Source organism: Mugil cephalus, chromosome 20, assembly GCF_022458985.1.
Source record: "Mugil cephalus isolate CIBA_MC_2020 chromosome 20, CIBA_Mcephalus_1.1, whole genome shotgun sequence".
Lineage (NCBI taxonomy): Eukaryota > Metazoa > Chordata > Actinopteri > Mugiliformes > Mugilidae > Mugil > Mugil cephalus.
The window spans coordinates 4872758-4885617 of NC_061789.1; the positions used below are offsets into that span (position 1 = coordinate 4872758).

General features: G+C 40.2%; 1 protein-coding gene across 1 annotated transcript; it reads left to right on the forward strand.

Moving 5' to 3' along the window:
- Positions 1–3476: 3476 nt before the first annotated feature.
- On the forward strand, positions 3477–9017 carry LOC124998028 (WW domain-binding protein 11). Its single transcript, XM_047572143.1, has 12 exons — positions 3477–3662; positions 4190–4277; positions 4405–4436; positions 4552–4645; positions 4875–5071; positions 5301–5434; positions 6126–6289; positions 6378–6593; positions 6740–6865; positions 6946–7227; positions 7313–7498; positions 7883–9017. The coding sequence occupies exons 2-12, from the start codon at positions 4214–4216 to the stop codon at positions 8554–8556; spliced, it is 2169 nt and encodes a 722-aa protein (XP_047428099.1). The 5' UTR covers positions 3477–3662; positions 4190–4213; the 3' UTR covers positions 8557–9017.
- The last annotated feature ends 3843 nt before the right edge of the window (positions 9018–12860 follow it).

The following is a 12860-nucleotide window of genomic DNA, read 5'->3' on the forward strand; positions in this document are numbered from 1 at the left end:
TGCTATGTGAACAAAGGGTTATCTCTTAGCGAGTCCTGTCACTGTGAATCATTTCTCAGAAAGTCGAGTCAAACTGGTTTTTATTCTCGGCTCATGGAACAAGGAGGTATTGTCTCGCTCCTTAAAATAGACCCTCCCGCCCCTCCCATAACCCATAACCCACAACACAGCACTATTTATGACTGTATGATTAAACTTTCCGTCTGATGACCGAGAACGACCTCTTTTTTGTTTTTTTTGATCAGTCAACCGATGCAGAAGTGGTTGAACCACTATTTACTTTCCACTGTGATATAATACAGGTATAGAGGTGCTAGAAGAACACATGCAAAGGGAAGAAAATACATAGAAATAGCTCAGTTGAATGAGTTGTTGTTTGCAGCTGCATTTTTGATCAATGTACCAATGTACCAGTGTTTTTGATAAATTTAAGAACATGTGATACACAACGTGCATACAATACTAAAATACATCATATGGCTTATTTCCATTGCGATCAGTGAGGTTTCGGGCAGTAAGCAGGCAGGAAAGGTATATGAAATGCTACTTATACTTCACTTTTTTTGTTTTAAAATAAAAAAAAAATAAAAAAATGAAAAATCAAAAGAATATGTAAAACACACAATTTTGTTTACCCAGACGAGACACATTCCAAACTAAATGATATGTCATTATGCTAATTTGCTCAGAATCCACTTCTGTTTTTCTTTTAAACTGAACAGAGAAAGAGCAGATTTAATTTCATTGGGGATTTTGTTCCACTCCTCTACCCCAGTGTGGAGGAATGTACTCCTTCCTACTTCGCTTTTAGCATTAGGTTATTAAATTAAAGAATTTGGACATTGCAGCTTGTAAAACTTTAAAAACCATAATGAGTTTTACCGGTGGACTCTACCTTCACCAGGACGACTCGTCAGAGATTTTTGAAGCTTTTCTTTATTTATTTTTTGTTAAACCACTATACCATGTTAAACAGGTGTAGTCAAAGTGGCGTTGGACAAAAAATAATAGCTAATGTCCTCGTGGTGTCCTTATCACTGAGATGTTAACTTAATTTAGTTTAGTTTATTTATTTCAAACATTCAAAAGAAAAGAAATGCATCAAATGCATATACAATTGAAAAAGAAACAAAAGACAGAAAAATAAAAATACTTTCAATAAGTAACATAAATTAATGGTAATGTTAGAAAAGGAGTTGATGGAAGCAACATGACGTATTAATGTGTCATTATTCAATGTTTTCTTCCTCCTCTGCTCAAGCAATAATAACAAAAACAACAACGGTAATGTTTAAAATGTTTTACATATATTCTTGCCAGGTTTTTAATCTTTGCGTGGACCTTCCCGATGAGAAGACGGGTCATAATCTCTCCGGTCATACTTTGATCTAATTCACATCTAAGATAAGTAACAGAACACTTCATTATTGTTCTATTACATTCTACATTAATGCTAGCGTCATCATCGAACCAAAAACAGCACATTAAGATTTGCCTATGTGCAAGGATAAATTATTATCACATAGCCAGCTTCTTATATTTTGAAGTTTGTTTGTTGTTGTTTTTTTACTGTTCATCATCAGCATAGAAAAATAAAGGACATGTGCAAGCTGCCTCCAGATATTTTAAATACAATGAAAATCAATAAAGGACCAAGAATGCATCCTTGCGGGACACCGCAGGTAAGAGTTTTAGGCTAAGAAAGCTAACCTCCCACATCCACCCTATGGACATGACTGAATCCATTTCAAGGCCTCCTTATTAAAACCTATGGCTTTTAGATTGTACGTTGATATCTGCTGGTCTGCAGTATCGAATGCTTTTTGCAAGTGAAGCATTACCATTCCACAATACTTGCCACTGTCAATTTCATTTTTAATGAGTGAATGAATCAGTTAGATAAATCATGCATGTCTCAGTTGAATACGAATAAAACCTGACTGAAAGTCATGTAAAATATTAAACTGGTGAACATATTTAGAAATCTGCTCATGTAGAGCTCTTTCTAAAACTCAGAACACTTCATATAGACACAGGCCTGTAGTTACTCTGTTTAACCTTGCTGCCCTTTTTATATAAAGCAGTAACTCAGACTTTTTTTTTTAATTCTTGGGGAACTTTAAATTGGGGGATTGAGAGTTTTTTTGATTTATGCAAAATTAGACGAGTTGCTTCACAAATCTGACAGAAAATGCACCTGATTCATTGTTTACAACTCCACAATACAACTTGCTGATTCTGTAAACATTCACAGTGATTGACTTTTGGAGCTGGAAAGAAAGCAGAACTTTTAACAATCACAATGGCGACACCTGCTGGCAGAAAGTGAATAATGCAATTCATTTATCGCTGGCTGCAGGATATTAATTCAGTGACTGAAAGGTTAAATTATGTAAAGGTTTGGAACAATACCCGCGGCTCAATTTGAATAATAGCATTATATTATTATGACAAGTCGCTTCAAGTACAAAGCTTAATAATAAAAGAGAACGAAGAAAATATTTAACACCTACTTAAAATGAATGTGGAATTAAATTGTCCAGAGTTATTGCAGGGACGTCAAAAGTATATACTCACAGCCTACGCAAGTAAAAGTAGTAAAAGTAGTACCACAGAAAGCAAAAAGACATTGAGTCGACATTTATTTATCCACTTCAAGCTAAAACATCTAATCCGACCAAAATTCAACATTGAATAAATATATTTTGCTTTCAAAAGTCAAAAATACTCAGACCTACTGATTATTCCATGAAGTCACTTGGAGTCACTTTCAGCATATGAACCTTTAAACAATGTGTAGCATTATTTGATGGATAGATAAGATAGATAAAGCTTTACTGTCTGCCCCATATTGTGGCAGCAATTAATCTTTGACGGGACTCAGCGGGCACATACACTTCATACAGAAAAACATACATACACATAATAAAAGACACACATCCAAAAACAATAACAGCCTATTTAATATTGTGGCTTTCCAGTTATTTTACTGGTGGGTTGAGGGGGAATGAGGGGGAGTTTTGTTTTATGTTTGATGGTGAGAAAGTTGTACCAGGATGAAATATCGAAGAAGAGAATTGAATCAAAAACATATGAAAACCACCAAAACTCATTGAGCTGTGTTAGGAGTCGCTCTGCGCAGGACATAGCGCCCCCATGAACAACCACAAATAAATATTTAATTATAAACTTGTTGCTAGTACTGTGCAATTGTAGTTCATGGTTAAATTAATTGTGCCTAGCAAAGCCTAGCTCATGGCAACTGAGGTCACTGCAGACCGTTGCACAATCGTAAAATAGAGAATATATAAAATAACTACATGTTACACACATATATTAATACTTGCGTGTAATAAACCGGTATTTTAAATTAACACGCCAATTATTTTATATATTTAATTCAAAATTCGTCTTAAATTGTCGATTATTTCTGACGTAGCATCAGCGGCTCATCTTGATGGCGTCACATCCGCCTCTCGCCGCTCTGTCGCGCAGTGTAAACCAACATGGCGGAAGGCTAGCGGAATCGTTGTATGCATTTAGTCCACAAGGCTTTCAGTTTCTCTTGCAGGACGTGAACACTGCGCTTTATTTTGCTCCTGGTGCTGAGAGGAGCGTGTGTACAGAGCCCTGCGCTCTACACGAGATTCTTATATTAAAAGGTACAGTTAAATCAGCTCTTTTGCGACGCTTTTGGTGCTAACGCGGGCCTAGCCACAAGTGCCCGCTAACAGCTAACTAGCCAATCAAATACTGATCGACCTGTGAGCTTAAAGTTAGGTGCGCGCCGCAATGAATTTATGCTTTCTGGTGTTTCTTAGCTATTTGAAAATCCCAAAGTTTGTTCATGCTACATTTAGCAAGTTATTTATATAATTCCTTGGTATGTTTTTGAGTCATGTGTTGACTGTTAGGTTTATAACTTGTTAGCATACAGTAGCTAGCTGTAATAGTTAAATAAAGAGTGTATTTGTTTGGTTTAATATGTCCAGATTGTTCCAGTGCAATAAAGAGTCAATTCAATGTGTGAGCTGTTAGCATCAGTAGCACAGTTAAAGGGAACCTGCCAACCTCTTTGTGGTGATACAAAACAGCTACCAGAAACATAATTGAATTCTTTATGGACTTTAAATGTATGTGAAGATTCATGGACAGTTCATTGTATTAAACATGTGGTTTTGTTTTGCAGGTTGAAAGGAGAGACACCGCAACCATGGGGCGGCGTTCAACCTCCTCCACCAAGAGTGGGAAGTTTATGAACCCCACCGACCAGGCCAGTAAGTACCGACTGTCAAGTAGATCTGTTTCCTCTGGCTTTGACCTGCTGGGTAACAAATGAATAATGATCAATCTATTATAAGTCAAATATAAGAATAATAACCAATGTGCACGTGTTCTTTCCAGGAAAGGAGGCCAGGAAAAGGGAGTTAAAAAAGGTACTTAAAGATTGTTTTTTTTTTTCACATAAACACTTTTACTTTTCTTCTTGAATGCATCACACGTGCTGTTTTTTTTTTTTCTAATATTTTCCTTTATATGTGAATCTGCTAGAACAAGAAGCAGCGAATGATGGTGAGAGCGGCGGTGCTGAAGATGAAGGACCCCAGACAGATCATCAGAGACATGGAGAAGCTGGATGAGATGGGTGAGATGGATGAATTTGTGGAGTGTTATGTCATTTTGTCCTTAGCCAGTCTGAGGTTTGGAAAATCAGCAGTAACACAAAAGCAAGCAAACGTAGTCTGAAGTGTCGTCACAGTAAATTACTTTACTATTTATTCACTCCCTTGTTGAAAAGAGAGTCAAAAACTTGATTGTGGTATCAAAGAGTGAAACTCGAGCTATAAGATGAGATAATTTTCTTCTCTCAACAGAGTTCAACCCTGTTCAGCAGCCTTTACTGAATGAGAAGGTTTTGAGGGACAAGAGGAAGAAGTTACGTGAGACATTTGAACGGATTGTCCGTCTGTACGAGAGGGAGAACCCCGAAACCTACAAGGAGCTGCGCAAACTGGAACTGGACTATGAGACCAAACGGGGGCAGCTGGCTCTTTATTTTGACTCTGTCAAGGTGAGTTTGTGAGCAGTGTTTGAATCCGTGTGCAGGTGTTTTGTTTCCTGTTGTTAAAGGCGGCCGAATTTGTGCAGTTTTTATCTGGAAACACTGGTGTTAGAATATTATTTGATCAGTGCCAGATTTAATGTATTTAATGTTTCACTAGTAAATTGCTAAGTTTAACTCATCATACCATGTTATTTTGTTGCATTGTTTATTCATTATGTTGTCTATGTCTTTTCAGAATGCAGAGTCAGTGGAGGTGGACAGTATCCCTCTTCCCGATATGCCTCACGCTCCGTCCAACATCCACATCCAGGACATCCCGTTACCAGGGGCTCAGCCTCCCTCCATACTGAAGAAAAGCTCAGCTTTTGGGTAAGCATCAGCACGCTAGGACTGATGATACAACTTTCTGTTTACCTTTTTCTTTGTTTTAAAAAAAAATCTATTAATCTGGTGATGAATTCTTTAATTTACCATCAGCTGATAAAATCAACCATTAATATTTCAATTTCTTAATCACACATTTTTACATGATAACATAACCTGATCTTGCACAGACTCCCTTGCTGTCTACATTTTTATAATCTTAGCAATTCCATTACCATTTTTTAGTAATTTTAATTCCCATACCACATTGTATATACAGAATGTTCTTATATGTCTATTTTCATCTATGTATTTTCCAGAGTGCTGTTATTTTTCTGTTATATTTATATTCTTTTTAAGTTAAGTTTTAGTTCATTTCAGTTATGATAAATGTAGCTAAATAAAAGATGCTAACGCTAAGAGCTTTACTGAGAAGTAACATTAGCCATACGATACTGTAGCGTTAAAATGATGACGAGGAGTGATTGCAAATATTCCTTTTATTGCTTTGTTATTTATTGGCGGAACTGAAATTGTCGGTCATATACCAGAACAAAACATCCACAAACTTACATCGGTGTCTTGGTTGCCGTAACCATGGAGACCTCAGCTAGCTGTGACTTAACGTGCGTACCCTCTATATGATGCCGTAGTGTTACTGTGTCACTGAGATATATCTGTTGTGTGTGTCTCTTAGCAAAGGACCTCTGTCATTGTCTGGATCGCTGATGGCAACAGTTCCAGGTGTCCCGCGCTTACCTGCAGGGAAAAAGCCCCCGGGGCCCCCACCCGGGCCTCCCCCTCCACAGGTCCTCGCACTCTATGGCATTCCCTCCAGACGACCTTACGGCTTAGACACAGGTGACGTGGCGATCGTCCCCTTGACGACGACATTTGTGATTCTTTGTCCCCTTTCTTGATGATAACTCTCGTCTTTTCCTTTTAACAGAGCCTTCAATTCCCGGGATAGGAAACGACTTGGCGATGGATCTGGGAAGAGATCGGGACAGCGGCAGCGACAGCGACCGGGACCGGGATGACGTGGACGACGACGACAGCGACTCAGAGGACGACAGAGAAGACGAGCGAGACGAAGGGGGAGACGGTGACCAGAGGATGCGAATGGATGACGACAGAGAGGAGGACAGAAACGAAAGACATGCTGGTGAGTGTTAATATTTAAACATACGTCCTCCATTCACAGACGCCTGGACGTTATTTGTTGTGAGTTTAGCTTCTAGTGTGATTGCAGTTAGTTTTTGGTTCTTGTTGTATTAAAAGGTTGAATGTGTAAACGTCTTCCTGCTCCAGGTCGTAGTGTACGTTTCGCTGATATGGCTGCAGAAGCACCTCGCGAAGGAAAGAGGAAGAAGAAGAGAGTGGTGAAGAAGACCAAAGCCATTACGCCTCTGCAGGCCATGATGTTAAGGATGGCAGGTACCGTGGTGTCATAATCGTACTTTAGGAAGCATTTCATTCTCTTTTATATTCATGGTTTTTCCTGTTTTTCTCTTTAGGTCAGTCCGTTCCTGAAGAGGAGGAGGAAGAAGAGGTAGAGGAGGAATACACGGATGAATCCGACAGCTCTGACATTGAGGACAGGGGCCCCCCAGGGGACAGCCAGCCCCACATTATGCCCAACCAGCGTCTCCCGCCTCCCACCGGGCCTGTGGGGCAACAGGGGCCTCCGCACATGCAGGGTCCACCAATGACCGGGCCTCCACCTCTGGGTCCACCCCCAGCTCCTCCTATGAGGCCTCCCGGTCCACCCTCAGGCCCACCTCCTGGACCCCCACCAGGTTAGTAGCGACATTTATCATCTTGAATAGTGAATATATTTATATGTGAGAGCTGTGCATCATTGATTTATTCTGTTATGTTCAGGTGCTCCTCCCTTCCTGAGGCCTCCTGGGATGCCTGGAGGAATGCGCGGTCCAATGCCTCGTCTGCTGCCTCCTGGCCCACCACCAGGCCGACCACCCGGTCCTCCACCGGGCCCCCCTCCTGGCCTCCCACCGGGCCCTCCACCACGCGGTCCCCCTCCCAGACTACCACCCCCAGCACCACCAGGTAGGCACATGTCTACAGACGGCACTTTTTGTTTGTTTTCTTTTTGTATCGTCTGCTTCTGTTTTCTTTTTCTTTTTTTTTTTGGGGAGCTTTCCTCTCTGGGGTTTCCCTGACATGTATTTAAAGAATTATTATTTTACTTCCATTAGTGTTGTTGTGCTTTTAATGTATCTTAACAGGTGACAAATAAATGAGCGATGTATGTGTTTTTTTTTTAAATCAAATAGTCAAATATGTGTTTGTACATGTATGTATTTTATATATATTTTATGTAGGACAGTGAATTTTTAGCTTAAAATACTAAACTAAAGCAGTAAAAATTGACATTGTTCATTATTAAATCATATTGTTTACATTTCTAACTTGGCCTGTGAATCTCCACAGGTATCCCGCCTCCGCCTCCGAGAGCAGGGGGGCCTCCTCGTCCTCTCGCCCCGCCGCTCTCCCTCTTTCCCCCACCTCTCAACTCCAACGTGCTCAGTGCTCCTCCCAACATCGTCCAGAGGCAGAAAGGCCCAGGATCGGGCCCGGACGGTTCACAGAACAGCATGCCACCCCCCGCCATGCCCATGCGACCGGGCGTCATGCAGATGCCCCCTCCCCCCGGCACAGCCGCCGCCGTCGGCAACAACCCCCCCGGCCACCACCACGCGGCCACCATCGAAAAGCGCGCCAACATCACGTCCGTGGCGGCGGCCGGAGGCGGCCTGGCGGCGGGCGCCGGCTCCGGGGGGGCCACCATCTCCGCCAAACCTCAAATTATCAACCCCAAGGCGGAGGTCACCCGCTTTGTGCCCACGGCGCTGAGGGTACGCAGGGACAAGAGCGGAGCGATGCCCGGGGCGGCACCCGGGCCAATGGAGAAAACGTCCGGCGGCATTGGAGGAAGACGGGGTGATGAAAGCCTGGGGGTCGGCCAGTGGCAGAAACAGCAGGCGATGGCAACAACGATGGGCTTGACCAACCCGGCCCAGATGGGGGCGGTGTCTCAGAGCAACATGAAGACTAAAGACCAGGTGTATGAAGCCTTTATGAGGGAGATGGAGGGACTCCTCTAAGACTCATTTTCAGAATGGTTCATTTTGACACTCGCAACAACAGGAGTGCATTTGTTCTGTGTATTCTGTGCAGAGCTGTAGAGGTAGCTGATCAGTTTCTCTTTCTCCACCCATCAAACGCTTCTCCATCGTCAGCATTGGTCTCAGCAGACTCGTCCACGTTTCACCTGGATACTTTCATTGATTTCATTTCCTGGCAACGTAGAAACTGATAATAATGAACACTATCCTCTGCACAGAAGTGCTTTTTGTCCTCCAGTATCTTCTGTTTGTTTTTTAGTTTTTTTTTTTTACCCTACAGCCGCGTTTTCCTCCAGTCAGCTGTTTGTCATTTGGACATGGAAAATCTTTTTGTTGTTATTTTATTGTTCTGTTTAACATCAAAACAAAGGTGTAGAAAAAGAAAAGATACATGTCAAACTGTTTGATCTGCAGCTAAATAAATACATGTTTTAAAGTCATGTTTCAGTGTGGTTTAATGTAGGGAGAAGAATTTTAGCAATATATTTATATTAACTATAAGTTTATTAATTGTTTTGGTAAATTACCATTTTTAAACCCCAATGTATGGAGGACCAATTCTGACAAAACCAAAAATAAATACCTGCCATAAAAAAAGAATTAAATATATAAATACCTAAGTATATGACATAAACGCTATGTATTTATTTATCCGTTTATTTATTTATTCATTCATTTATTGACCCACTGCTTCGCATGCATATATTATTCAGATGAGGGGGCTGTCCACACTGTCTGGTTGATCGATCGATGAGTGCACGGATCGACTGCGCATGCCTTTTCACGGCCAGACCTGTAGTGTGATTTGAAATATGGCGCAGCCTGGAGCTAACATAGACATACCGGCGATAAAGAGTAGACGCCGCATTCATGGACATAATAAAGAGTGGACACAGCATTCACCGCTCCAGTGTGAGAAACGTCGCCGCCATCTTGGACCGGTCTAATCTATGTATTCACACAAGGCTCGTTTAGTCGACTTGAAACGGTTCTGAAGCACTGGACCGGAGCACCGTGCGACTTCTCCTGTAAAATCAGCGGACCGAACAAAACAGGACACGAGGAATTGCTTTTCACAAGTAAGAATTAACGTCTTTATTGGTTGTTGATTCAATAGCTACTGTTCAATCGTGGCTAGCTAATTAGGGCTAACTCGTGTTTAGTGCTAGTTCTAAAAGTTATGCTATGAAAGTAAAATCAGTGTGTTTACGTGCACGTGAAAAGGTTTTAATTATTGCCTTAATCGGGCTATAACAGGAGAACTTAAGTGCAAGTAAACACGTTACCCCGATTAAAATCGAAGTTGTCATTATCCGATTGGAATCGGAGTTTTGAATCGGATAATGCATGTGCGCATGCTCCACAGCCGCTGCGCAGTCGTGTGACCCCGGAACAAAAACAAAACAAAAGCCGGTCTCAGTAGAAGAACTGTCGGAGACTAAAAGGCTGGAGGGCATCCCCTCTGTCCCCCAGCTGTACACCAGAAAGTTCACCTGTCAATACAAAATATCATCAAAACCTCATAAATTGAGTTCATTAGAGACATTTGTGACACAGCCACGACGTGAAAAGTGGTTATTAATAGAGGTTTTGTGCGCCACCTTGTGACAGGTATCGATAAGTGTCGATGCAAAGGATTCAGGAGTCATGGACTGAGCCAGGGCACTTTGCCACAACACTGCTGATCAGCACTGGAGAGCATGTTAATAAGATGTAGAACATTGAACCAATGAATGCACATTACAAGCAATGTGGTCACTGATATTGAGTGTACCTTGTGCTGCAGCCAGACAAAGATCAAGATAATACCTCAACATACATCTATTTAGCTGTGATTGATCTATATATTATATTATCTTACTAAATACAGATGGTAGATTCCACTAGTGATACATGTAATGATCATATTTGTTACTAATAATATTATAACTAATACTTTTAGCTTCTTATGACCTATACTTCAGACAGTGGCCAGGACGAGCTCTACTGGCTTTGGCTTCACTTTTGAGAAACTGTTCTGCAGTCCATCTTTATACAGTCTGTTATTGTGAAAGGAGAAGACATTTCAAAGTCAGGTTCAGCTGAGTTTCGTCCTGCTGCCATTTTCTGACTGGTTTGGAACTGCACCAATAAAAAAACAAAATCACAATACATACGTTTCTTCACTATTTTATTATAATAATAATAAAATGAAATAAAATAAAAAATTCACATTGGAAGTTAGAATTAGCTTATGAGAGGAAATGTTTTTAGATGTTTTTTTAAAATTAATATATATTTTTATGCACTTGTTCTTACAATTAATCAAGAAAACTGTTTTTTTTAAAAACATCCAATCAAAAAAAATTATATTTTGTGCGAGATGAGAGAAAAGTAGACTCTTGTTGTTATTCTTATTTTGTTTCTCATGTTTGTTGTGTTCAGTTGAATGTGTTTGTTTTATGGTCACACTGATGTGAAGTGCCGATAACACATTGGACTGTTTTTACAATGTGGAATATAAAACTGAGCACGTAAGTACACACACAGTGTTTCTTTGTTTAGTTGTGAGGACACTCATTGACTCAGTGATCACTGAATGATGCTGCCACCTCCGTGCTTCACACACTGCATTTTCCTATAAAATAATGATTTGTATTAATGCTAAACAGTTTTTATATATCTGTGGGTTATTTTTTGGCTGGATATATTTACTGGTTTAAATCTTGCCAAGAAGTGTGCTATTGGAAGATAATTTCACTTATTGCATGTAATAAAAGTAATTTATCCTTTCTCTTCTACAACTCTCACTGGCTGATTGCACTGACTGTTATGCATCTGCACTCAAGACACTTTATAGAAACTTTACACTTTATATAACACCACAATAAGACACTTTGGAGCCGCGCTGAGAATATTTGAGACTGAGACACTTTAAAATGACTATATATCTCATATCTGGACATAAATGTTGTATATTCCAGGTAAACAGGACCGTAGATTGGACGGTATATTTCTTTTGTAATTCTTATTTACTACCTCATTTTTTGTAAGATTATTTTTATTTTTATTTTGCCTATTTTATTTTATGTTCATTTTGACTCTTATTCTATGTCTTTGTCTGGTTCACTTTTGTTCTTTGTTCTTGGACAAAACATTTTCCCTGTGGGGATCAGTAAAGTGTCCTTGAATCTTGAATCTTGTTTAGAAGAGTGAGAAGATTAATAGAAGGTTATTAGTGGGTGATTTGTGATAACTTTGGCCGATGATTAGAGTTCTGTTATCACAGAATGAATCACATCCCAGAATCACTTTCATTCCTGCTCCCAGACTTAAAGCCGTCGTGTCACGTTTCTTTTAATCAGCAACCCTCTCTTCACATCTAGCACCATAAACTCTTGATGATGGAAAAAACACTGTCTCACTCAATGAAGTTCAGTGAGAGATGGAGTCCAATCATGTTAAAGGAATTTCTCACACATTTTAAAACCAAACAATGTGAAGCTGAATACAATCTACAGCAACAGCAACAGGTCTGCATACATTCAGAAATTCTTGAAAGTAACCTCACTTCAACCTGCAGTAAAATGCTGAGAGCGCTGCATAAATACATTCAGTTTAGAGTTGTAAAGTACATTTATCTGATAAAATATTTACCCTTTTACTTAAACAAGTAAATGATTTGATCATTTCTTCTCTCTCTGCCAGGACGTCCACCGTACAAAGACAAGAATCTATGACCTTTGCGTTCACATTTTAACTCAGATGTTCCTCTAATTTCCCTGCTAATGACATAATTCCTTCATTGTATTACATGACAACACACAGTCTTGTTTTCTGCATATAGAAGAACAGATTCTCTTTCATCCATGTGCCAGTGCTTTTCTGTCAAGTACGATCTTCCATCCTCCCTTCTCTTCTTTCTTTCACTTTTTCACACATGCACACACACATCCTTGTATTTCTATCTTAGTAAGGTCACTCATTGGTATAATGCATGCCCTAGCCCCTTACTCTAACCCTAACCATCTCAACTAAATGCCTAACCCTAACCCTAACCTAATTGTAACCTTTACCCAAAAACTCAGTTTTAACCTTCAAAACAGTGAAGGCAGAAAAGTGAGGACCAGCCAAAATGTCCTCACTTTCCAAAGAAGACTTCACTTTGTTGGTTAAAAACTCAAAACGGCCCTCAGTACGTAACAAGTACAGAACACGCACACACAGGGAGAACATGCAAACTCCACCGAGCCTCTGTGCCACCCAATAATAAATATTCATGTTCATTTCTCTCATTCATGTAA